This window comes from Xiphophorus couchianus, chromosome 8, assembly GCF_001444195.1.
Source record: "Xiphophorus couchianus chromosome 8, X_couchianus-1.0, whole genome shotgun sequence".
NCBI classification, from domain to species: Eukaryota; Metazoa; Chordata; class Actinopteri; order Cyprinodontiformes; family Poeciliidae; genus Xiphophorus; species Xiphophorus couchianus.
Genome location: NC_040235.1, coordinates 13,943,138 through 13,969,709, shown reverse-complemented (window position 1 = coordinate 13,969,709; position 26,572 = coordinate 13,943,138). Strand labels below are relative to the sequence as shown.

Sequence of the window (26,572 nt, the reverse complement as noted above, 5' to 3'; positions counted from 1 at the left end):
CACTGTGCCAATTAAAGTCCCAGTGGCATTTACGTTTGTGATTATGGATAGATTTTCTTTTCTGGCATTCCTCCCAATCATCCAGGTGGGCTCAGAAATGCTTAATGATCATTATGGAGACTCAGCGACCTCAAGAAGTCACTATTTGCTGCTGTTATCAATCAATAAAATTTAGGGATTTTTAGGTTGATTCCCCCTCTCCTCCCTGTGCCAGGTGGAGAAATAAACTTGGTTTTGAGTCCCTTTTTTCATCTAATTTAAACTTTTTATTTTCAGCTTTGCTTGTAAATACCAATTAAATTTGATCACAAATCCTCAGCATGAAACCAAATCTATAACTAAACTAAAGCGTTAGCTTAGAATTCAACAGAAAAGACAAAAAGATTATTGAAAATAGGTTGGGTTTTTTTTGCTGATTAATTTGATATTTCACACTATTTCCTTACAGTCATGTCTTTTCTTTTGCTTAGTTTGTTCACTGCTTTCCAAAATGTTCAAAATGAGTCTGTGCAACATCATGTTTCCGTTTCACATTTATAATCAGTATCTGTTTCCCCAATTCCCCTGAAACAAAGTGAAATGCATCTTGTTAATTAATCTGCTGATTTCAGTCCTTTAATTCCTTCTCTGACTAAAATATTCAGTTTGCTCACCCACATTTTCTTCTCTGTGTATAATCAAACGCCAGGAGCAGAAGGAGTGGATTGATGGAAACTGGCTGGTTTTTGCAGTTTCACTGGTGCGAGTTCATTTGGATCAAATTAATCTTTCTTAATAACTCAAAATAGGGTGTGAACTAATTTCAAACAAATTTCTGTGCTTGCTAATGTAACTGAACTGCAACAAAACAAACAAGAAAAAACTCACAACATATGATTATTTAGCAGCTGCCTCTATCTCACCAGATGTTGCAATCAGTCCTAGAGAAACTTGAGTAGAGAAACAATGTATCATATCTTTTTCTGCCTGAATATGAACACATTGAATGAGCAAAGCATCTGTTCATCATCAAACATCACCGCATTGTGTGGTGGAAACTTTGGTGGCTACGACAAGCCAGATATTGTCTGCTGCCCAGAAATTGCCTCACAAGTAGCTTCACATGTTTTTGAAATGGGTCTTCTTATCATCTGAAGCTTCAGAAGTGTGACATGTGGCTGAATATTCGAGCCGACACAGAGGAGTTTTCTTTTTCACCCCATGTGACTGTCATCAGAATCAGATTTGGGCGTTAAAATGTGGAAAGCAGCAGTTTGGATAAATCCGCAAAGAGCTCCGGGCTGCTATTCTTAATCTTCAAGCTCTGAAAAATACACTTTCTGTTCCTGCCACAGGGTAAAATATGAGCAGCTCCAATTTACCACTCCCAGCAGAGCTGCTTAACATGCTGGATCTCTTAACAGTAAAGTATAAAGTCGTTTTTTTCCCCCCTCTGCCTATTTCTGGCCTGAACATGGTATCCTCAAAGCAACACCTCAGGATCTCCCAGTGCTCAGTCAAGAAACAGCTCATCACAAAATATTCCACAGCATGACATTTTTAATTAAGTTTGTTAACTGGATTATGCTAAATCAGACCCTGAAATATAGTTGAGATTAAACAGGTGTGATATAAGTGAACTTTCTCCGTTTTTGTTTTGAAATAACCATAGAGCAGACATTTAAAATGTTTCATCAGCTTTAAAAGATCTTAAATATTTCAAAATAGATGCTTTAGTTAATGAATATGTTTTGCTAAATCCAAAAGAAAGTGAGGAAAATGTTGCAGTCTCCCTTAGATTTACTCCCAGACAATAAATAACCGTATACCTTTTTAAAAGTCTTGCAGTAATAATTAACCATCCATCTCTACTGGGTAACTGCATAAACTTTGGTTACAAGAACACACACAGCGCTGTAAAAAAACAGAAGAAGCCATTTCTGTCACAATTAAATGGTCCAAAGCAGTGGTTCTCAAACTTTTTTCAGTGATGTACCCCCTTAAGAATATATTTTTAGTCAAGTACCCCCTGACACGGGCAAAACATTTTTGGAATAAGAAAGAGGTACAGTGCTGTAAAATCACTGTCTGATTTATTAAAGCCAAACAACTTATATCAGTGAACCTGACAAATACATCCATATTGCAAACATTGCATGGTTAAACAAAAAAGAAAAACAGAAGACGGTGACCACCAGGAAGGTATAAAACCAGTCAAACTGTTTTATTTTAAAGGATATTGAAACTAAGTACTGAATATAAATTTCAGTGCATGAACACACATTTATATTTTATCGAACTTTTTACAAAATAATTTTTCCCAAGACTTATTATGAGGAGCCTACTGATTTTTTAAAGATATTTTGAAAAGCTTCACGTACCCCCTGCAGTACCTCCACGTACCCCCAGGGGTACGCGTACCCCCATTTGAGAACCACTGGTCCAGAGGAATAAAATTGTAACATTAGAGAAATAAAAAGAAAAGACAAAATACAGTTTTCAAATGATGATTTAAGTTATTAAAGCTGCAAATATGTACTTTTTCTAAAATACATTTCTTTTTTAGATATTTGTTAAAACCATGAGCATGAAGTGACACTTCTAAGTACAACTTTAAGTGTAAAAAGTGATCTAAACCATCTTGGTCATATATGTGGAAAAATGTATTAATCTTCTCACCACCCTTGGTGGCCACAATTATGATAACTTGCAGTGAGGCTTTTGCATCAATGGATGCATTTGTGCCTATTGTTCTTTCGAGAATGTGTTTAGTTAAGCCACACTGAAGGTTTTTGGGGGACATAACCTTAAACAGTCAGTTTAAGGTTATGTCTCAGCATCTGAATTAGATTTAAAGAGGCAGTATTATATTCTTTCCAGGCACATAGTGCCATCTTATAGCACAATCAAGTAACTGTTGCCTTCAGTTGTTACAACAATGCTGTATATATCAAATATGACTTTAAAAAACTGACTTTGTAATTTAATGGCTTTTGAAAAACTCCTGCTCTTTCTGAAACTCCTCTTTTAGGAAGTCATCTCAACATCGCTCCTCTGTTAACCCTTTAACAAAGTTTTCCCAGTGTTGCACTGAGAAGTAGCTGGTATGACTGGCTTGTCAGGTGTGCAGTTCCACCAGGTGTTTGCTAATTGCTGCTGGCTAGTCTGAAGGAGCTGGGTTGGGGTGGGCTACTACGTGAGGCGGAAGCTCGGTAACTTGGAAACTGCAGCTTCGAGGAGGAGTTTCATCCTCTAAGGCGGCGCTCGGTACCGCCAAGCGTTTTGCACAGCTGAATGTTTGACAAGGGAGACTATGCATGACAGAATTAAGGGAATGCTCCAGGTATGTTTTTATGAGGGAATAATAACCTTATAACATGACTTACACCTCAAAAAGTCAATTTTACAAAATACTGTTCCTTTAAGTCTGAACTTAAAGGGCCGTTACGCAGTGGACTCCATGGTGCGCTACAGACAATTTTCCTGCTGCATAACCCAAGTGTGCTTGAGCTAAATCTCATGAACCCATGACCTTCAGGATATCTGGCCGCAGCAGAATTCATGGAGCAGAATAAATTGGTTTTACTCCATGTAATTGGTTCCATCAATTATTTTGTTGCGAGGAAATGTGAAGCAGGCCTTTGTAATTTATTTTATTTTTTATTTTATTTGCAGTGAGCAGTGGATCTTTCCCATGATGCCCTTTCTTGATGTTAAATCATGAACAGCTATCTAAACTGAGCCAAGTGAGGACTGCAGTTGGTGAAATGTTTTGTGACCTCCTGGATGAGAACTGAAGGCGCTCTTGAAGTAGCTTGAATGTGGTCAATTTTTTTGCATTTACATAAGTTATTAAGGTAGATATCAAAACTTACTTGATCATCTGAAACATTTAGGTGTGACAAATAGAAAAGAAGAAAGAATTTGTTAGTGGGGTTAATAAATTTCCAACCAAGTAGAAAAGCAAAGCATTTCTGCTTCGTCACTCTACTTCACAATTCTGCTTTGGCCTCAAAACAAAGTAAATCATTTCAGAACTCGGTTACAAAATGGGCTTAGTGAATACAAATGAATTGAGAAACCACATAGCGACAGACTGCAACCATGCCACAACACCTGACTGAAATCGTAAGTGATTTTTAAAAACATTTAGTCTTTTTCTGAATTTCTTCAAAATGCGCTGTTGAAGACAATGTGCTGAACAAATGAACTGCCTTACTTTACAATTTTTATATTTGCCTCTCCCTTTTTTGTTACAACTGTCTTCAGTTATTTCACAGTAGTTTCTTCTATTAGTACCAATAATTATTGTGTCTTATCTGTTAAAATAACTAATTTAATGATCTTAACCTAACAATACAATTTTTGTTTGGTGTGTGTATCTGCAGCTGAACTATCCTGTCCTCATTGCGGCCATTTTCATCTGCAGCATTGGGGGGACATTTCAGTATGGATTCAGTGTTTCTGTGATGACTTCCCCCTCTCAAGTAAGTAGAATGATTTCCAAAAAAGTTAGGATTTGAAAGGTGTCAAACTCCTTGACCATCGGAGTCCTGCAACTTTTAGACGTGTCACTCTGTCACCACGTCTGAATCGAATGATTAGGTCATTAGCTGATGAGGGAATTCGGTCTTTTTAACCAGATATGTTGGATTTGGGACACCAAATTATTTTTGATGTGTGCAATTTATGAATACCTGTGTGTTTTCCTATTGCAGTTCATAAAAGATCTGGTGAATAAAAGCTGTGTGGAAAGATACGATCGAATCCTAATGGACTGGGAGGTGTCTCTCATCTGGTCCTTCACAGTGTCTATTTTCTGCTTCGGGGGGTTGCTGGGATCGCTGGTCGCAAGTTCTATCAGTTCAAGATTTGGCAGGTTGGGACACAATTACAGCTTCAGTCAGCGTTTTGATTCAATGCTGCTGATTGTGACTAGACACCCTGTGTTTGTCTCCTCCCCAGAAAGCGCTGTCTTCTAGTAAATAATTTTTGGGCTATATTAGGAGCCATATTGATGATCTCAACCCGAACAGCCAATTCCTTTGAGATGATAATGGTGGGAAGATTTCTCTACGGCATCAATTCAGGTAATCCCCCAAACCCTTCCACTTTGTATTCCCATTTATTCTATTTCACAAACAGTTTGAGTGTTGCAACTGGTTCGTGTTCAGGAGTTGGTCTCTCAGCGCAAACGATGTATCTCACTGAATCTTCTCCTAAGAATCTGAGAGCGATGGTGGGCGTCACCATTGCTACTGCTTTAGCCATCGGGAAGTTCTGTGGTCAGCTGCTGGGGATCAGGTGAGCTCAACTGGGTCACATGAACAATCCAGTATGGATCTATGGTCATGTCTTAGTCTATTTTAATGACACAGGGCCTCATTGAAATACAATAGTGTGAAAAGTCCTGTATTTCCAGGAGCTATCTGGTTCTGTCTTTTTTTTAAAAGTCTTTCTGCCAACTTTATACTGCAATATTGGTACTAAATACTTTTTTTACATTTTACCAAATTTACTTTTGCTTGTGAAATGACATTTTCCCTTATAAAATAATTGTCATTGTGATTATGTTTTCTTAATTTTATTTTCATAGAAAACATTACATAATAGTTAGAAAATTATTTAGATTTGTTCCCTGTATCGCTCGCTGCTCTTTATCTCATCTGTCCTCTACTACCTGGGCAGAATCTGCACAATATGCTTGTTGTTTGTGTTTGTATTTAGATCATTTTAGTGTTTTCTCATTAGGGCCTCTCCATCTTAGCTCTTTCCTTTGTGTTGAGTTAAATTCTTTCTTGTGTCTTGTTCGTTGTCTGCTGAATTCAGTTGTCGGTCTTGTTATTATGTAATTCCTTTCATTGTTTCTATAATCGTGATCCTCCTGAGTTCCTGTCTGCACTTCGATCCAACATGATACATATGCTGATATGTTCAGGTACAAGAACTGGATGGAAAATGAATGAATAAGCAGCCTTAAATAAAATCCATTTCTTTCTTGTGGCTGAAGAAATATTTTTATCACATAATCTTGACAAAATATGACGCTTCAATTAATCAGATTTTTCTCTCAGGCAAATAATGGATCAGTGTTTACATCTAACATGTTTAATTGACATCAGTACATATAACTAAAGTTAAGTTGGTCAACTTCTGGCCCAATTCAGCCCTTATTCTCCTGACAGAATGTTTTCTTATTTAACTGGACTTGTTAATGATTCTTGACTTTGTGTGTTTGATGACCTGACTGTTGCTTCATCTCAAAGTGACTTTTTCCCTTATACAGAGAGTTGCTTGGCACAGAAAAGAGCTGGCCTTGGCTGCTTGGTTTCAATGGCTTCATTGCATTGTTCCAGTTCTGCACTCTGCCTCTCCTGCCAGAGTCTCCCAGGTTCCTGCTGCTGGAAAGAGGAGACCTCCAGGCCTCTGAGAATGGTTTGATATGTCGTTTTCCTGCCCTAAAATGATCTGTTGCACAATACATTTTCCTTCATTTTGTCACTATTTGCAAGCAGCGGCACCTGAATGCACCGTTTTTTCATTCTTGCTTAGCTTTTAGGAAACTATGGGGCAAAAAAGATTACAGTAAGGAAGTCGTAGAGATGCTGGAGGAGAAAGCAGCTCTGCAGAGCATCCGAAGCTGCTCGGTTTTGGAGCTAATTCAGAACCGAACTGTTCGCTGGCAGGTCCTCACCATTGTTATCGTCTTCTTCGCGCTGCAGTTCAGTGGCATCAATGCTGTGAGTTACACTCACAAAAGCAAATAGCCTTGATTTACTTTGCATACAGAGAGCCTTTTTATTGTGAGCAGAATTGATGATCTGTGTTTGTATGAATTTCCAAAGCATGAAATTACTCACTGCACTGACTTTAACCAACCAAATGAATAGGGCCCAAGAGGAGATGCACCAATTAGATTTTATGATTTCTGATCTCCTGTCACCAGTTTTTGAAATTTTGACCTGAGGATTTTAGCTCATTTTAGTTTTTTTGTTAAATAAAACTATAAATTTACATAGGATTTTAACTGACTTAACGGTTATCTGTCTATTCATCAGTGAAAATCTACAGTAATGTTATAGAGCAGAGGTATCTATAGATAAAAACTACTTCAAATGAAATGTATCAGTTCTCATTTACTTTCATACATGATAGATTATGGCTCACTTTTAACTTTTTTAATCTTCTTTTCCCACTCCTAAAAATGACACATCATCTCACAAAATATTTTTTAAATAAAATCCTTTCAAAATAGTTACAGGTTTCAGGTTGTTAAATTGTTTATTCTTTTATTCTAAATATAAGGAATGTTGAAACGCCTTTGTGTCCAAAACTATCCAAAGGTAGCATCACTTTATGTGCTTAAGAGGGATTTTCACCATTATATCAACATTTTAGTTAAACCATCACTGATCAGCTGGTCAAGCTTAAAATCCAACAATTCCAGTCCCACCTAATTTCTCTCAGTGCATTTCTGCAAATGTGATGTTCTAAATTAAATCTCACATGTTCAAATGTTTCTCTTCAGGTGTATTTTTACTCTTTTGATGTATTTCGAGCTGCAGGAATCCAAGAACACAGGTTAGCATACGCTGCCTTGGGGACAGGCCTCTGTGAATTAACTACCTCTATAGGCTGTGTAAGTCCTCCTTCACTGATTTTCACTTATTATTTATTAACATTGTTCTGTTAAGTAACTTTAGGTAAAACATCCTGACAGCTTAATATCGTACGTTTATCTTCCTTTTATCACATCTAAATCTTGTGTTTCAATCTAAGCTACTCTGAATGTGTTTGTGTGTGTTGATAGTGACTCCATGTGGTCAGTGAGAGCTGAACATTGCATTAAGCTGTTAAATCTATATTAAATTTGCAGTTCATGATAATTGAGAGCATGGGCAGAAAGGACCTGATGTTCAGAGGTTACATAGGAATGGCTGCATCTCTGGGCCTCCTCTCTGTCACTGTTTACTTTCAGGTGAGTTTATATATAAAAAAAACCCAAAATAGATTTATCTAGTGTATATTTCTTCACAATTTGTTCCTCTGTGTGATATGACACCAGGAAAAGGGATAAAATATTCTCTTGTTCTCTGCAGAAAACTGTCTGGTGGCTGCCGTACTGCAGCATGGTTCTCGTTTTCTTCTTCATTTTCTTCTTTTCCAGTGGACCAGGTGTGTCTGTTTTGCAATGCTCCATTATATTTTACTCATTTCTAAATTAAAAGCTTTCCATAACACCTTCTACTACTCTGTTGTTGTTTTTTTTATGCTAAGCTGCAACGACGGTTCCTCTTCCAGGGGATATTTTAACTCAGTCGTTTAAATCAGCTGGCTACACAGTCGGATGCACAGTGAACTGGATCTCCCTGTTTGTGCTGGGGTCACTTTTCCCCATCTTGGTGGTGAGTGCCTCAGCATTAAAATGTCTGTATCCTCAGCCACACTTGTAAATTAATTTACCATTTCAAATGTTTCCAGGAGAACCTTGGTAATTTTTGCTTCCTCATATTTCTGGCTGTTTGCCTCATCTGTGGATTTCACGTGAGGTTTAATGTGCCGGAGACCAAAGCTCGAACAGCGCTGGAAGTATCTGCTGAGTTTGACAGGATGCATGCCAAAGATAAAACCTCACAGAAGAAAAACTCATCTAAAATCTGTGAAATCAAAGCACAGGAGACCAAATTATGATGCAGTGTTGGGCAAAGCGTGCAGCTACTATACAAGTGCTATATTTTGAGTTTAGTTCAGTGATCAGTTTTTTTACTAAAATGTGTAAGTAAAAGAAATTGATATTTGAGGGAAATATTGGTGAAAAAAAATCATTTCACCAACAATTTTCATTGTAATAGTTCTGCTCTTGTACAGTGTTTTTACTCAAAACATACATGAATATGTGAATTTCAGAATTAAAAAAATTACATCGTTTAAATGTATTAAACAATACTTGTCATTATGAATAAAATACAAATTCTGTTCTTGTTCATAAAATTGATCGGATTGTGACATCTTTTCTGTTTGTTGAATTCATAGATAATGTGTTCATACAAACATGGGAGAAACATTTCATCCCTTTTAAATCCAGTCATTTAAATGTCAAGTTCCCATAAGATCCCATCGCTGCATTTCAGTCGGGTGGACTTGTAGGAAATGCAGCTGCAGATCATGATGATGTGATGCTGAATAAAGACAAAGTTAGAGATTAAGGAAAATGTTACATTCCTTGGAAATTTGGTTTTTGATTTTGTTTGTAAGTGATCTTTTTTTGTGTGTCGTTTATGTTTTACATTTATGTCTTGTTTATGCCATGATAAGATCATTTTGTTGTGTTAATTATTGTTGTTAAGGTTTTACTTGCTATATATGCTCATTCCTTTGGATTTAGTTTTTCCAGTTTATTTTTAAGATTATAAAAAAGCCTTCACCTCCTTGGATGTTTTACTTTTTAATTGCTTTTGCTAAATATTCATTTACACGAATATCATGAAACAGCTCAAATTTAGCTGTTTAATGTTAAAGTGAAAATTGATTCCTATAAAATGACAATAGATAAATAAAAATATGCAATATAAACTAAGTGATTGCATGAATATTCACTGCCTTCAGTATTTAGTAGATGCATCGTTGGTTTCTATCAGGTTTGTGCATCTGTAAACTTCAGGTTTTCTTCATTCTTCCTTGTTGCAGCTCTCTCAAGTTGTGTGGGGATCAGCTGTGAACACCTGTACAGCAGAATAAGCTGAACAAGTTTCTGTGTTTGTCTCTGCTAGAGTCACTTTTTTCACACTCGATCTAAAACATTTAAGGCTAGTCAGCTGATTGATTACTAGTGGCAAACAGTAATCAAACAAGAAATTTTGGACAATTTCATGCTCCAAACTCTGTGGGTCCAGTTTGGTGATGCCCCCTACTTATTGTAACTTGACTTTGCACCAAGAGGTGACAAGGTTGGTGTGGAAGAAACTCAAATATTTTTAAAGAGTCATGAGTTTGACTTTGTGGAGCACTGTTGGGGTAAATTTGAGTAAAGACTGCGAGCCGGGGCTTATTGTCCAACATCAGTGTCTGACCTCACAAATGCCCTGTGGAAAGAATGATCATAAATGTGTTTAAACACACTTCTTATCCGGTAGCTGTAACAGGGTTCCTATTATTTTAAAACACAATAGATTTAGAATAACTTAACTTCATTTGAGTAAATTCTTCTAGCAAACAGAGTAAGATTAGATGCCATCTAATGTTTATTAAAAAGAGCATTTCTTCTGACAACCATTCCAAAATGTCACATTGTACTTGTTATAGCTCACATAGCATGATTGTCATTATTCAACATGTTACCTTAGGCCTGTAAAGCCTGAGCTGTAGCTACTGAGGTTTGTTTTATTGTCTGACCGCAGGCAGGGATGGCCACTCCTGTGATGTTTGGCAGCTGTCTGAAACTTTCTACTAGTGAAGAATGATGGACATCAAATTCTATGAAAAAGGCCTTCCAACCCTTCTTGTGTTGATGTGCAGCAATTATTGCTTCTCTAAGATCATTCATGACATCTGACTCCTTCAGTGGAGATGGTCACTTGTGCTGATTTTTAATGACCCTCATTTCCTCATAATTTCAAGTAACACAGCAAGGGTGTTATTACATTTAGCCATGACTGCAAATTTATTATTTTGCTTCCTCTTTCATTATGGCAATAAATAATCTATATCTTTCAGTTAGTATTATGTCAGGCAGTCAATGGAGCCATATCGATCTCATCAGTGAGCTCTACATTTATTAATTTGTTCATGTTATTCATATATTATTCTTCAGGCAAATTAAGGTCCCTCTGTCCCTTAGATCTCACAACAATCTGAAAGTGACAAGTCCCAACATTTTCAGGCGATTAGTGGCAAATAAAGACCTTTGTTCCTTCCTTAAAGTTCTAGAAATAAGTTTCCACAAACAATCCTCTGAAGAATGAAGCAATGGTTTTGTAATGCTATTTCTTTAATGAATTAGGTAATATAGAAAGTGGCATTTTTATGCCTCACCTCTCTATAAAGCAGGGAAAATATGACGTGTAGAAAAAAGTACTTTTCGAACATAAAAAATACGAATTAACATGTCGTTCAACCAAGCCTTTTCAAAGCAATTAACTCCAGGTCAACTTTTAATTTTAGATGCACTTTTACAAGCATGACCTGTATAGTAAACATGTTTCCACCACAACTTACTACCACAGCGAAGTCGGACAAGTTGTAAGATTACTCAAAGTTGCCCCTACTTTCCCGGTGGAAAGTTTCGTAGGGCGCTCCAGCCATTTTTCCACATCAGATGTTAAAAGTTTTAAGGCCAGGGAATTTGGAGTGTATTAAATGAAAGGGGGCTGAAAATAAGTGCACACCACACTTTTAAGATGGTTGAAAAAAGTTTTTTGGTGATTCCACTTCACAAGCATCTGCTACATACAGTGTCCAAACTTTTGGTCTGTACTGTATATCGGTCTACCCCACAAAAACGAAGGGAAATACATTGAAGTTTGTGATTTTATAGCTCTTGTATGTAAAAAACCAAACAGACCAAAAATCAAAATGTCTTAAGCATTTTTGCTTTGTTGGTACAAGCTGAACTTCGGGTCAGGGGTCTTTCGACAATCATCGGGGGAACTCCCACCAACTTACGCATGCACGCGCTGCCCCGGTACATGTGCAAGCCACTGATAACGCAATCTAAACCTTCAGAGCTGAAAGTGCTACAGGACGACGCATGTGGCCAGGGGCGAGATGCTGGATGGGTTTGGAAAACAGAAGCGCAAAGTCAACAGCGCACGTCAACAAAAAACACCGAGAAGGAGACGCCCACCCAATCTTTTGGGCAACTCTGACCATTTAAAGCCCTCCGAGGTGACTGAGGGCTGGAAGCGTTGACCGCAGCTGACCGCAGGCTTCCTCCGAGGGACGCGATAGATAAGCTTCCCTGCGGGCCTCTTGTGGAGCAAATGGCCAACAGCGACTTTGAAAAAAAGTGAGTTCTGCTTCTGATTCATTGAAACAACACAACCATACCTCCACTACGAACTTATAAGAAGTTTTTGTTTTTTGTTTCGCTCAAAAAGAGGTTTTGTAACTATCGATTTTTTGAAAAGCATTTTGATTAATCTTTGGCTTGTTTGCGTGAAACTTACACTGTGAGAACTCCCGCAACAAAAACAAAGTCCTCTCAGCCTGTTCAGATAAGGAACCCAGAAAGCAAGCCGCTGTAGGTAAACAATTTACAGCAGCCGTGCAGATCACGTTTGAATTGGGAGGAAAGTCAGAGAGGAAGATGACATGATGCCATTTTGTAGTCACATTAGTGGAAAAATGTCTTAACATTCATTATTTTTGGAAAAAAAAGAGATGATCCTGAAAACACTGATGCACTTGCATATGTTGTTTCACCATTTCAAACACCAAACTAAATGCAAGAGCTGAAACTAGAAAAATGCAATGGAAAAAAAGACAATGATGCAAAATCATAAAAATCAAGTTGCACAAATTATACTTTTGCTGCAAGTCACTGAAGAGTGTAAATTTAAACAGTTGGCTTGTTTACACAATGCTAACAGTGCTCATCATCCTGAACATAACACCACTCTGAAACATAGTAGTGGCAGCATCATTTGTAAGGATGCAGTTTTTTTTTTTGGTTGTTTTTTTTAGCAGGGGTTAAGAAAACGAAACTAGCTAAATACAGGATAATCCTGAAACTAATCTTGTTATGAGACTGCAACAGATTTGAGACTGAGGTGCAGATTCACCGTCCAGCAGCAGAACGGCCCAAACCAAAACACCAGAACTATAATGCAGGTGTTTGGGTCAAAAACTGCAAAGAAAGTTTGGACTTTTAAGATGTAGAAATCTGGCTGCTTAATGAAAAATAGTATACCCAAGGGAGAGGTAGGTATATAATGTTACACGTTTCTTTGCTTTTTTTTTTCACCATATTTATTGTGTTCACTTGCAGGGTGTTTGTTAACAGGAGCCTGACTCTGGAAAACATTAAGTGCTATGGCTTTGACATGGACTATACACTGGCAAGTAAGTGAAGGAATACGGCTAAAAAAAATCATAGAATTACAGACTCACTGACAGAATGCCAGTCATCTATCGGCTTCTCTGTTTGCAGTGTATAAATCTCCTGACTACGAGAGCATGGGCTTTGAGCTATTGAGAGACAGAATGGTGTCGATTGGATACCCTCATGAGATTCTTCGATATACGTACGACCCAAGCTTCCCCACCCGGTGAGTCTCTGTTTCTAAAGCTTCATCTATTCAGTCAAAGCAAAAGTCAATTATTTGTTTGTCTAACTCACTTTCTTTGCCCTTTCTTCTTGTCTCCTGACAGCGGGATAGTCCTTGATAAAACATTAGGGAACCTGCTGAAGGTGGATTCAAACGGCAACATCTTAGTTTGCAGTCATGGTTTCCGCTTCCTTAGAGAGTAAGGTCAAAGTCAAGTTGAATAACAGTGTTGACTGCTGTATTGCTTCTTGCTGTAGATTCTCATTCATTCAGGACACTTCAGTCATAAATGCTTTACGAGAAGGGAACAGAAAAATATTGGATAAAAACTAATTTAATTTTATATATCAATGAATTAACTGTTTTCCCATTAATAAACTAGCAAACCAACCAAGTAGTTATTTAATTAACCATCCATTTAGCCAGTTAATCAATCATTTGGTCAGTGGATTACCAAATCAGTCAACAAATTAACCAACATACCAACTCACAGGGTAATCAGCTACTCAATCAAAATACAGGCCAGCAAACTACTTATCTCCCTATTTAACCATTTAGCAGCCAACCAACTGTTCAGCTACCTAAACAAAGAATTTAACAATTTAATCACAAGCTAATTAGCTAATCACAAGCAAAAAATGAACAATAGCACTTTTTATTCACACTGAATGAAACCCAAAGTCTTTAGAAAATTCAGTTCATAATAACCAAACGACAAGGCAACTGTAAATTAAATTAAATTGCTAATTTGTGGACAGTGTACTTAGTTTTTCGATCTAGATAGATACAGTAACGATTCATGTTTTCTGGTTTGGTTCACAGGGAAGACATTGAGTACTACTATCGAAACAAGTTCATCCAAAGAGATGACACTGACAGGTTCCACATTCTTAACACCCTCTTCAATCTGTCAGGTATGAAATGAAATTTCATAATTTCTGAAATCTAAATGAAACATACAATTACATATATAGATGTGTGACATCATGAAATAACTAATTTTCTTTCATTTTATTTTTTTCAGAGACTTATCTTTATGCATGTCTGGTGGATTTCTTTACTCGATGCACCAGATACTCAAAGTGAGTGAACATGCTTATCAGTTTCTTAATGCACCTTTCATTTATGCTGCAAACCACCCGCCTAGAATGTTATCAACCCATGGAATGGCCGTTATTAGTGGTTATCAGCCCCGTTGAATGGCTTCAGGCGGTCCATCCTGTGCCTCCTGGGAGGCTCAGTAGGTTATCTACCATTTTGTGTCGCAGATCACAGCAGCTTATCGCTGATAGAACGTTTTTTATTTTTAGCTTTTTTTAAAAAACGTTTATTTACAATATACTTGTTAGTTTGAGTAGGATATCAAGAATTTACTACAAATAAATGCCAGATGTATCAGTCATAAGACTTTAATTTGGTATTTAAAAATGACAGTAACGTCTAAAACCGGAGGGTTTTTTTTGTTGTTACATTTGGCATTTATTTGGAGTAAATCATTGATATCATACTCAAAAATAGTAGGTAAATTATAAATAAAGCTTTTAAATTGCGCTAACTACAACAAAAAACCCTCCGGTTTCACACTTTACTGAATTATTTTTAAATACCGAATTAAAGTCTTATGACTGATACATCTGGCATTTATCTGTAGTAAATTCTTGATATCCTACTCAAACTAGTATGTAAATAGTAAATAATGTTTTTTTTAAAAAAAGCTAAAAGAAAAGAAAAAGTTCTGTTAGCGATAAGCTGCTGTGGTCAGCGATACGAATGGTAGATAACAATCTACTGAGCCTCCCAGGAGGCACAGGAGGGACCGCCTGAAGTTAATCAATGGGGCTGATAACCACTAATAACGGCCATTCCATGGCTTAACAACATCCGAAGCAGCAAACTCTGAAAATGTCTGTACAACTCTTTCTATTTCAAGCTTAAAAAGAGCGTTTTTTGTTGGTACCTTTCATTCTCCTAGCCTCCAGAAAGGTTTCCAGCATGGAGACTTGTTCATGTCCTACAGAAGCATGTTCCAGGATGTTCGAGATGCAATGGATTTTATTCATGACACAGTAAACCATCAAAAAATGCATTTTCTTTTTATTCTTGTACTTTATGCTAAATAATAAAGCCAACACTTGCTGCTCTATAGGGAACCCTGAAAGAACAGACGATCAAGAATTTGGAGAAGTACGTCATCAAAGATGTGAGTACACTGATCTCGTCTGAGTGCGTTTTAGTTCTGAATGGTTGAAATGCTAAAAAGACAAATGTTTCCACCACAGCCAAACATCCCTGTGCTCCTGACTCGAATTAAAGAGGTGGCGAAGATTTTCTTGGCTACCAATAGTGACTACAACTACACGGAGGTGAGCTCATGAGGGCTGTACGGCTTTGAGAGTAAATCCAAGTTTAACATGATTGTTGAATGTTCCTTCTTGCTTTAGGCTATCATGAAGTATCTGCTGGAAAGCAACCCAAAGGTAAGGCTAAAATACCTGTTTTGATGTGTTAATTTTCGTGAAAAGAATAGAATATTTATTCAGTTTTTTTGCAGTCTGGAAGCCCCAAAAAGCCGTGGCGTGCTTTCTTTGACCTTGTTGTCGTCGATACCAGGAAGCCTCTGTTCTTTGCAGATGGCACTGTGCTGAGACAAGTGGACACGGTATGAAAACTGTCTCTTGGCAGGAATTTGAAGAACTAATTGCATTAGTAACAGTGTGTTATTTTATGTTGGACACGCAGAACACAGGAAAGCTGCGCATTGGGACTTACACTGGAGACCTGCAGCATGGTACAGTTTACTCTGGAGGTGAGGACCAAATCATTAGTGAGCGAGAGTATGGACTTTAAAGATTATGAAAGAGTACCAATAGGTGTGTTCTCTTGAGGTTGTTTGGTTAGAAGAACTTTATTCGACACTCAATGAAAGGGTTTATATTCATTTTAAATTAATTACATTTTTAATTATTAGAAATCAGTTTTACTGACCCTTTGTCAACCTTTGGTTTAACACACTTGTTGGTTGAATGAATCTTTAAAGCCTTCATCAAAAAACTTCCAGACATGATAATTTTCTCTAAAACTATTCTCTATTTTTACATTATTGCAAGTTGTTGCTTCCCGTTTTGCTTAAATAATCACGTTATTCATTCAGTCAGTGCCTCATTTTACTTTTCTAATGTGAATCAGTCAGGATTTTGTCTATTATCTCATTCTGTATCTAATGGTAGATAAAACCTGTTGTTGCAAGCCTTACAGATCAAGGTGACGACATTAATACCTTAGATTTGATCATGTTTGAAAAATTGTTAGTTGATTATATTATTAGTTCACTTCTCATGTGGAAAACTTTTGTTTATCTTATAAAAGACTCCAAGTTATCACAGTAAAAAGGTTATCCGCTTTATTTGTGTTTGATTGTGTTACTAGATATAAATGAGAATAAATAATTAAATTCAGACTTCAGATATGAGTTTATTTTTAAAGTAAAATATCTCAGTGACATGTTGGCGTTTAAATAAACATGTTGTGCATGTAACAATGTATTTATTTCTGTATTTATAGACTATGTCGTTATGTTCTGTGTTAACATTTTTGTTTGCGTTGACACATCTCAGCGCCTTTCAGTTACAAACTTGCTAAACTGCTCAGACGGTCAATAGCCAGTAGGGGGCAGAATATAGCTATTCATGGAAAATCCACCGAATTTGTTTAACACGATTTCTTAATTAGAAGTGTTAATTCATATGGTTTTGGTTTATTTTCTTCTTCTTCCTTTTTTTTAAGCATTTTGTGTATTCAAATTGAGAATAATCACCAATTATATGAGCTGTGATAGTCCAATGAAATATGTTTATTGAAGTATCGGCAGCTAAAAAGCTAGTAGACTGAGTGGTGCACAAACATGTCACATTTAACACAAAAGAGAGAGAGAAAAAAGAGACAGAGTCACAATTAAAAACACAAACAAATATGTCACTGGTACTAAAGATGCCAGGAACTCATAAAGTTTTGAACATTGCCTCTCTTGCAAGTTTATTTCATATTTTCTTCTCTCTGTGCAGGATCGTCAGACATCATCTCCGATCTGCTGGATGTCAGTGGCAAGGACATCCTCTATATTGGAGATCACATTTTCGGAGACATCCTCAAATCAAAGAAACGTCAAGGCTGGAAGACGTTTCTTGTTGTGCCAGAGTTAGCCAAGGAGCTGCAAGTGTGGGAGGAAAGAAGAAGTGAGCAACTCATCTTTATTTACTATTGTGTTGTCACATTTTTGTTGATTTCATTTTTTTTTTCTTTGATTTTCAGATCTTTTTGAGGAGCTGAAACATCTTGACTTCTACTTGGCTGAACTGTACAGGTAAGTGTGTGTCTGTATTTGACCAAAATAACCAGTACTAGATCAAAAGTTAATTATCAAAAGTGAATAGCTGCTATATGACAAACTATTAACATTTACTGGACGATTATTGAACAGGGTTTTTCTTGTTTTATATCGCTTGCAGCTTGTTAACCTGAACTTGTGCGAGCATATTTACTGAAATTCAGCAGAAAGAAAGCTTATGGATTCACATTTTCTGGAGATTTTTTGCATCTTTATTAACATTAAATTTGGTTTTACTTGAAAATTTCTAATTCTTTTTACGCTTTTATGTTCAACACTTGCAGTTTTTAAAGGCCTTCATAAAAAGGTTGGCTTAGCTTTTTTCTCCACCTACTCAAGGTGACAGGATAGGGTGAGAATATTGTTGTTTTACATAGAAGACTCTTGTTTTATTAAAATAATATCAAGTTTATTGTACATTCTAACATATTTTCCTCACAAAAGCTCCTAAATGCAGTGGTAAACGTGGAGACTAGCTTTTTTCTACATTATTACTGTTGTGAGCGGTTTTTATCGTTCACATAAGACAAAAAACTCGCATTATCGGCCTGGTGGACGGTGTTTAACTTTGGCCACCAGGGGAAGCTGAGGCACAGCTAACATTGTCGGTGCAGCTTGGTGATGGAGAACAAACGTCAAATTTTCCGTTTTCACTTTATGATTACAACCATATGAATTCAATTAAATTGGCTTGTTTGCTTTGATCTTGTTGCTTGGGTATAAAATTGCGTCTTTTGCTCTGATTAAAGGCACTTAGACAGCGGCAGCATAGAGTGTCCTGACATCAGCAACATTCAGACAAGAATAAAGGTAAGGTCATCAAATGGGGTTTTAGCTGAATTGGTTTTTATGCCTTTTTTGTTGTTGCTGCTGCTAAGTGAATTCAGCCCCTTCATACATTCATTAAGCACCACTTAACCACCCAAAACAGTCTGTTTGTTAATCCGTCCTACTTTCACGTGAAAGGGCTGACGGAGAAAATTAATGTGAGCCAGAAGAAAACATTATAAAACAATCTGAGTCTTTCTGTAGGATCACTTAGTCCCAATATTTTTAAAATGATATGTATTGCCTTTTTGCATGAGCACAATAAGATCACTACAACTGCTTAACAAGGAGATTCAGTACTTTACAAAGTAAGGCAAAAATAAAAAACTCCTCCCTTTTATACCAATAACAATATTAAACATCCTATAATATTTTACAAACAGGGAATAAGCGCAGAAATTCAAAGATTGTTATAATATTTTTTTCTGGCGGAACATTGCAAAACTGCATCTGTTGGCAATCTAGTTTACTCAGAAAAAGAGACAATACCAAGCTTTGAATATCTCAGAGAGCACATTTAAATCCACCATTCATGTTTGAACAGATTATGGGACAACAGTAAACCTGCTAAGGCATTCTGTTAATCCAAAATGGTGGGTTAAGCATGTAGGGTGTTATTAGAGAGGCAGCAAAGAAAGCTACAGTAGCTCTGTACAAAATAAGCAGGTCTATAGCTCAGGTGGGAGAATCTGTTGACAAGTCAAATATTAGTCATGTTTCCCCTAAAAACATCCAGAAAGTATGTGAAAGAAGATGCTGTGGTCAAATAAGGCCAAAACTGACCTGTGTGCAGGAAAGCTAACATTGTATGAAGCATGGTGGTGGCAGTAACATGCTGTGGAGGATGTGTTGATCAGACTTGAAAGGAGTTAATTTGATTAACTCTTGAAAGAAAAACTATTGAAGGGTGAGCATCAATCCTGTGCATTTATCCAGCTGTACAGTTGAAGGATTTACATCAAATCACCTGCATGTGTTGGAATGGTTCTGACCCAAATCCAATTAAAAATGTGTAGATTACTGTACAGAAACACTCTTCTACACCTCTCATAAATTTATTTGTAAAAACATTTGAAAATCAAATGTAATTTTTCAACTACTTTAGAAATATGTGCTATCATGAGTTGAGCCACTACATAAAATCCCAGTGAAAAAGCTCATAGCAGATTAATGCTTTTGCAAAGCATCACGTATGTTCTCTTGAGCTTTTATTGTTGCTCATTGTGTGCTCCCAGGTTCTGACCCACAGAATGGACATGTCCTACGGCCAGATGGGCAGCCTCCTGCGCAGCGGCTACACACAGACACTGTTTGCCAGTCAGCTGATTCGCTATGCAGATCTGTACTCCTCCACCTGCATTAACCTGCTGCACTACCCCTTCAATTACCTCTTCATGGCTCCTCCTGTCTTGGTCTGTGTTCTTTCCTCCTTTTTGAAATAAGAACAAGCTTGTGTGAGCATTTTAGTTGCCTGCTAAAAGCTCTTCATTGGGGCTGATTCTTTTTCAGATGCCCCATGAGGCAGTTTCCCAAAGATCTGCAGATGTTCCTTCAACACAGCAGAATGTGAACAACCACAAAGACACAATGAACTAAGGTTTGCATTTTTTAAGGATTTGAAATCAAATATAAATATTTGCTTTGTTTTCTGTCACAATTGAATGAGTCTTTTTCTTGTTGTTGCCCCACAGATGCGTTTCTTCACGAAGCAGAACATAGTGGAGGTTCCTGTCTGCATTTACACACTGATGGGCGGTTTGTCACATCGGCCACCTAGTGCGCCATCTGCTGGATAAATAATGCTTTGTGATTAAAAAAGTTTACACTGAAATGTTAGGGATTGCGCCCTGCAACAGACTGGCGACCTGTCCAGGGTGTACCCCGCCTCCCGCCTGGAACGTAGCTGGAGATAGGCACCAGCAACCCTCCCGACCCCATTAGGGACTAGGGTGCACAGAAAATGGATGGATGGATGGATGTTAGGGATTGCTGTGCTGAACTGGCGACACGCCCAGGGTTTACCCCCCATTCACCCAGTGACTGCTGGAGATATGCATTCTTCAAGGAAAAGCGGGAATAGATAATGAATGAATGAATGTTAAGGGTAGTTATTGTAAATGTGAGTCTTTAACATGTGAACGGTGCAGAATGTGCTTTAAATATAGGATTTGTGTAATGGTTTTCAAAAATAATTTTTTTAATTTATTTTTTTATTGTTTCTGCAACTTCTGCCGAATTAAGTCAATAAATCACTGATGTTAATCCTGTTGACTATTCATTAATTTACATTAACTCCACATATTTGTGGAAATGATACATGCTGATGCTCAAAACATTTAAGATTTTTAATACAAATCTGTTGTTCACAATAGCTTTATTTTGTAGAACCACTTACATTGACTGTTGCAGAGTAAAACAAAGAAACAATTTATCTCTGTAAAAATGTTTCTAATGGCCCATTGCACTGCATTTTCACCAGAGGTCAGTAGCAATCCAAGGAGCACACACATAGGTGTATCTCAATAAATCTGACAGAAGAGTCAAATCAACAAGTCAGAAGAGTTGTACAAAGACCTATGTGAAGTTAGTGCTTGGTGTGTTTTACCCATAAAAACAAAAAAGTAATACAATAAACAATCAAGACTCAACTCTTGAAGGAAAAGCATATTGAAGCTCATTCAAAGTTTGCTTTAAAATATTTGGATAAGCCAGAGAAATACTGACCAAACATGACCAGTAGAATTTAGTCGGGTCTGACCAAAATTCAAGCCTTTGGATCTAAGGGCATGTTTAATAGAGGAATGATACTCAATATAAACCCTAAAACCTCTTACCAGCAGAGAACTTTGTAGGTATAATTCTCATGGTGTGTGGTTGAGGAAATGAACTGATACATTGATGATAGGAATCTAAAGATGGAACAAGGGTGAACTTTTTAATGTCTTGTCCTGTGATGGACTGAAGAGCTGATAGGACGTAAGTCGCCTCTCTGATTCGCATCAGAACAAACCACTGAGACCCCGCAAGGGTTAGGTTCATCTGATCATCCACTAGATGGCACTTAATCCCTTCTCCACCATACGGATCATTTCAACACAGATTTTCTTCATAATTATTGAACATCTACATATTTAATCCCCAAAACTAGCACTAACATTGCTTTTAGTTTTGAGCATTAAATGTACAAAGGCGTTTTGAATTTTGTTTTGCATCAGTCAATCCTTTAAATTCATCCAATAAACTAATCATGGGAGACAGTCATGAAGCAAAAACTGAGCTAATCAAATGTGATACTTGTGTAGTACATGAACCGACACACACACACACACACACACACACACACACACACACACACACATGTAGACCTGTGTGGTCCTGTGGTACACACTCTGATTCACACTCTCCCTCCTCCTTCTTCTTCTCCCTGCATGATGTCAGAGCTCATGTGTGATTATATATAAGAGTTTTTTTCTCCCCCATCTCCGCACAGGAAATGATCCAGTCATCTTGCAGGACTGAAGTGTGTGGAGTGTCACAGTTTTCCTGTTTTGCTCCCGAACACCAGCCACTGCATGTTTTTTTTTTGTTTTTTTTTTAAAGATTATGGATGGATTTTGTTTTCTGTTTCAGTCTGAAGCGACATGTTAGGATCAAAACACAACGTATCTATTCATAAGCACGGCTTCTTCTTTTACAGTTTTTAAATTTAATTATACCATTGAGGTGATAACTCCTCTCCTTTTCTCAGAGCTTCTTTCTTCATAAACACACGGCCACACACACACACACACATGCATTTCCTAGATGATTTCATTTGTTGTATCTGGGGCTATTTCTGGTTTTGTTTGGATTTCCCGTCACCATTGTCTGCTTGTCACCTGTATTTATTGTCACTAGATCGTTTAGTTAATTTTGTCCTGTTTTATTTTCCTGCATGCAGAAATCCCAATCTTTCATCTCTCCTGTTTTGACTGCTTTAATCACTTCGTTGCTGTGTCTCAGGATGTGTTTTATTAAACAAAAGCAGTTTAACGTTTGATGTAGTTTTATTAGTTTAGAGATTCAAGGTTATGAAAAGGTGAAAAAGAAAAGTTTAACCATAAAAAAAAATGTAAGCAGAGCTGATATACTTTGGATAACATTGACAAAAGTCTTAGCTGTTTAATGTGCTTCATGAATCATGGGGGCACTTAGCATGTTTCTAATCTACACATATCTCCTTTCCAACTAACTAAAGCCTCAAGAGCGCTTAGGTGTTAGAAATGTCACAACGCATCACATTTCACTCTTTCAGATCCAAGTGCTTAAAAAAAAATCCTGAAAACTTTCTGAAAGGGAAGCGAGGTGATGATATAAATAATAGTTTGCTCTCTGCCAAAGCCACAGACATCATGTGTGCTCCTCTGAGAGCTGAGCAGCACTCAGCAGAAACTAAGTTACAAAGATACGTCACAAATTCACAGTTATGCAGAAAATGAGCAGCAGGGTTCAAGATGACACAATGCATGTTTTAATTATTTTTATGTTTTGCAGATGATGAATAAACACAAAGAATCTCTTGTTTTTAGAGAGGGAGAAGTCGACTTTAAGCAAAATATAAATCCAGACAAGAAAAGCAGCATTGATGTGACACTTGCATGTTATCCTTATGTATTTATTTTAATTGTTTTTTTCTTTATTAGAATCCTCTTAAAGTACACTTTGTAAATTTGGGTGATTTTCTTGCACAAAATTATCTTCATTTTTGTACTTATAAGCTTGACTTTTCACACAAAACAAATTACTTACACCTTTGACTTTTATTTCAAAGAAATCCAGACGCCATTAACTACACAATTTCACTGTTTCTGTCAAGTTTTAATTCCTTTTCATTTAAACTAAATAGCAATAATGAATCAAAACATTTAATGATATTAAGCAAGACTTACAAAATTGTTTGCTGCTGCTAAAAATTCGAACAAAACTGCTAATTCTATCCTTTTAAAACATAGGATGCATTTTAGGCCTTTGAATAAATTATGCAACTCTAAAACTTATATTTGTTTTTTAGATTTCAACTTTTTAGATCAACTTTCGTACAAACTAATCTTTTTTTTCCAGAATTTTATTCTGAGGTTGTTGTTAGCGTAGCATGTCCTACTCACTTACAAGTTTTTTTTCTCAAGAAAGCCTCCACAAATGCTTAATTAGATCATCACCTTTATTTGTCTTCATTCAAGAAGATAGAAAAAAACCCATTTAATCAAAACAGTAACAAAACAAATATAATCATTAAAAATAAATAAACATTCACGCGTAAAACAGATCATTTTCAGCCTTGTGAAATGTAAGGATTTTAATTTATCCATCCATCCATCCATTTTCTGGTCACCCTTGTCCCTAATGGGGTCGGGAGGGTTGCTGGTGCCCATCTCCAGCTACGTTCCGGGCGAGAGGCGGGGTTCACCCTGGACAGGTCGCCAGTCTGTCGCAGGGCAACACAGAGACATACAGGACAAACAACCATTCACACACACACTCACACCTAGGGAGAATTTAGAGAAACCAATTGACCTGACAGTCATGTGTTTGGACTGTGGGAGGAAGCCGGAGAACCCGGAGAGAACCCACGCATGCACAGGGAGAACATGCAAACTCCATGCAGAAAGACCCCGGCCGGGAATCGAACCCAGGACCTTCTTGCTGCAAGGCAACAGTGCTACCAGCTGCGCCACTGTGCACTTTTAATTTAGATGGATGAAAAAACTCTTAACAGTGAATTAATTTTTCAAAATGAAGTGTTTGAAAGCAGCCAGAAAAACCACACATCTACACCTAAATCCCAACAACCCAACCCAGAGCAAACGTTGTGAACGTTATGATTCGTTCTGATCTCTTAGTTGTGAGCTAATTCAAAGGCTGCACATATGAAAACACACTTGCTGACATGTTGGGCTCCACTGCTGCTCCGTGCAGTCAGATAACTGCAGAAGCACCACCGGCCCCCATTCCACACATTCCAGGATTTCCCAGCAAGCATTGCAAGGCAAGCCTAAACAAGTCACGTTCTTTACTCAGAGAGAATTTCACACAAGTCAAGTGGCGGAGATTTTCCCTTTTGCTTTCTCCTTTCAGCGCAAACCCACCTAAGCAGAATACCAAATAAAATGTTTTTTGTATTTGATTCTGAGAATCTGTAACCTGTTTTGGGGGAGATAAATCCCCCCGACCCCCCCAACAACAAGGGAAATTTAACCTTTTACTGCAGCACAGCCATCGGAGGGCCCCACAGAACATGTCTGTTTTTAATAATGACTTGAGTGTCCTTCTCAAGGCGGCTTTTAACAGCAACTGGACTGCGGTTAAATACGTCCACCTACTTTAACGTGGGCACAGTCATCAAAACAAACAAACTTCTTTGCTCTTTAACCAGAGGGTTCAAACACGAGGCACACAGGAGCACTGACACCTAATCTCGACGGGGGGATAAAGAGAGAGAGAGAAAGAAAAGAGAAGGCAAAATGCAAAAAAAAAAAAGAGAAAGAGGGGTGGGGGGCGAGAAGGCCCTGCATTCCTGCCGAAGGGCCCCTCCCCCCGCCGACCTGCTGCCATCGAGGATGCTCAGAGCCACACATCGACCTCCAACCCCCCCTTTCTGCTTCTTTTTCCTGTTCCATCCACTTATCAATACACACTGTGGCAGTATTTGATGTCACAACAGAACAACAGTCACATAAAGAAGAGCAGGAAAGGGATGGAGGAGGGGGTTGGCTGATCAGAAAAATAGAATCCTGATTGTTTGTTTCAGATGATTTTAGTCTCTTTTTAGGACATTTTCAGTCATTAATTGAACTCAGCGTGACTAAAACCGGGGTTTTCAATGTAAAACATTGATTTTGTTCAAACCTTGAGGACTTGTGTCAGCCAATCAGGCGGGAGTAAACCCTCGTCTGTAAACACAATACACTGGGTAAACAGTTTTAGGAGGCTCCTGCTCTCTGCACCACCACCTGCCATCAGCCATCAGCTCCACTTTCTCACACACTGATTTTTTTTTTTAATGGGCCCCTTATTTTCAGCACTGAGGCCAAATGCTATGACAATACTATTGCACTGCTAGAATGGATGGTACAGTAGTGCAACATTGTCAAAGCAGCTGACCTCAGCATGTGTCAGCACGTGGCCGTTCCTCACTGACAAACTCAAAATTGCGTTTATATATATATATATATATATATATATATATATATATAAGTTAAATAGTGGATAAAGCAAAGAGTTGTTTGAATTTTGCAGAAATTGAAAACCAGCTGCTTCAATTTTCTTGTTGTGCATAACAAACCAAACAAGATATTTCCTCACATTAACTCTTCAAAGACCAAACAATTTGTAGAAAATTCTGACTTTGTTTACTGAAAGCTTTTAAGAAAAAATACAATAAAAACCTGAAAAATAATTCTGAAGCATCACTTGGTTTCCACTTGCATCATGTTGACACTTTGGGCTTTTGCGGTCATGTGCTAATCAAAAAAGGATTTCTCTTTCATGACACAAACGCATAAAACACAATTCGAAAGAGAGCGAGAAAAGTACTAACTCTGTTAAAGCACAAGAAAATTGGTATTATAGCATTAAGACACCTTCAGAAACTCCATGTGCAGGTTTAGCAGAAAAGAAGACGTGTGGGGCTTTTTTTTTTTCAAGAGGCAGATGTCTCATAAAAACTTGAATCATAAATGATAAGGCAGGCATTAAGGTTAGGACAACTTTATAAGCTCCTTGTGTTGTTTCAAAGTGTGCAAAGATGAAGAGTGGGTCTCTTTTCTTTTCAATCATCCAATGCCCTTTTAATATTGCACTGCTCATGTCAGTGTCCAGTAGTGCAACAGAAAAAGGGCAGTGGACAACAACATGGATCCCACCAGCCTCCTCTTCACTACAACAACCTTGTGATTACATCTTATGCTGTTTAACGCATGTGCTGATGACATATGTCTATCCCACTTTTGAAGGATGTATGCCTTAGAAAAAAAAACACGGTAACAATGCATCCACAAGCCAAGCAAGTAGTGACATTACTTGGAAATCTGAACAAATCTGCAGGTTTTGATCAAACGTCTTATTTATAGCTTTTCTT

The 26,572-nt window shown here is 37.5% G+C and overlaps 2 protein-coding genes across 3 annotated transcripts; both read left to right on the top strand.

Annotated features, from left to right (window-relative positions):
* Positions 1-2,964: 2,964 nt before the first annotated feature.
* slc2a11l (solute carrier family 2 member 11, like) lies at positions 2,965-9,407 on the top strand. 2 transcript variants are annotated; one of them, XM_028024674.1, is made up of 12 exons: positions 2,965-4,107; positions 4,368-4,466; positions 4,698-4,858; positions 4,945-5,069; positions 5,154-5,283; positions 6,266-6,414; positions 6,532-6,719; positions 7,508-7,618; positions 7,856-7,957; positions 8,079-8,154; positions 8,281-8,384; positions 8,461-9,407. In XM_028024674.1, the coding sequence occupies exons 1-12, from the start codon at positions 4,084-4,086 to the stop codon at positions 8,668-8,670; spliced, it is 1,479 nt and encodes a 492-aa protein (XP_027880475.1). In that variant the 5' UTR covers positions 2,965-4,083; the 3' UTR covers positions 8,671-9,407. The 2 variants fall into 2 exon arrangements, with proteins under 2 accessions (XP_027880475.1, XP_027880474.1); XM_028024673.1 differs by having other exon boundaries at positions 8,257-8,384.
* Positions 9,408-11,740: 2,333 nt separating this feature from the next.
* Positions 11,741-20,287, top strand: nt5c2l1 (5'-nucleotidase, cytosolic II, like 1). Its single transcript, XM_028026216.1, has 18 exons — positions 11,741-11,983; positions 12,965-13,038; positions 13,127-13,244; positions 13,348-13,443; positions 14,067-14,158; positions 14,269-14,326; positions 15,217-15,310; positions 15,391-15,444; positions 15,524-15,607; positions 15,686-15,721; positions 15,796-15,903; positions 15,984-16,050; positions 17,306-17,476; positions 17,553-17,604; positions 18,378-18,438; positions 19,692-19,868; positions 19,966-20,053; positions 20,148-20,287. The coding sequence occupies exons 1-17, from the start codon at positions 11,958-11,960 to the stop codon at positions 20,050-20,052; spliced, it is 1,455 nt and encodes a 484-aa protein (XP_027882017.1). The 5' UTR covers positions 11,741-11,957; the 3' UTR covers position 20,053; positions 20,148-20,287.
* The last annotated feature ends 6,285 nt before the right edge of the window (positions 20,288-26,572 follow it).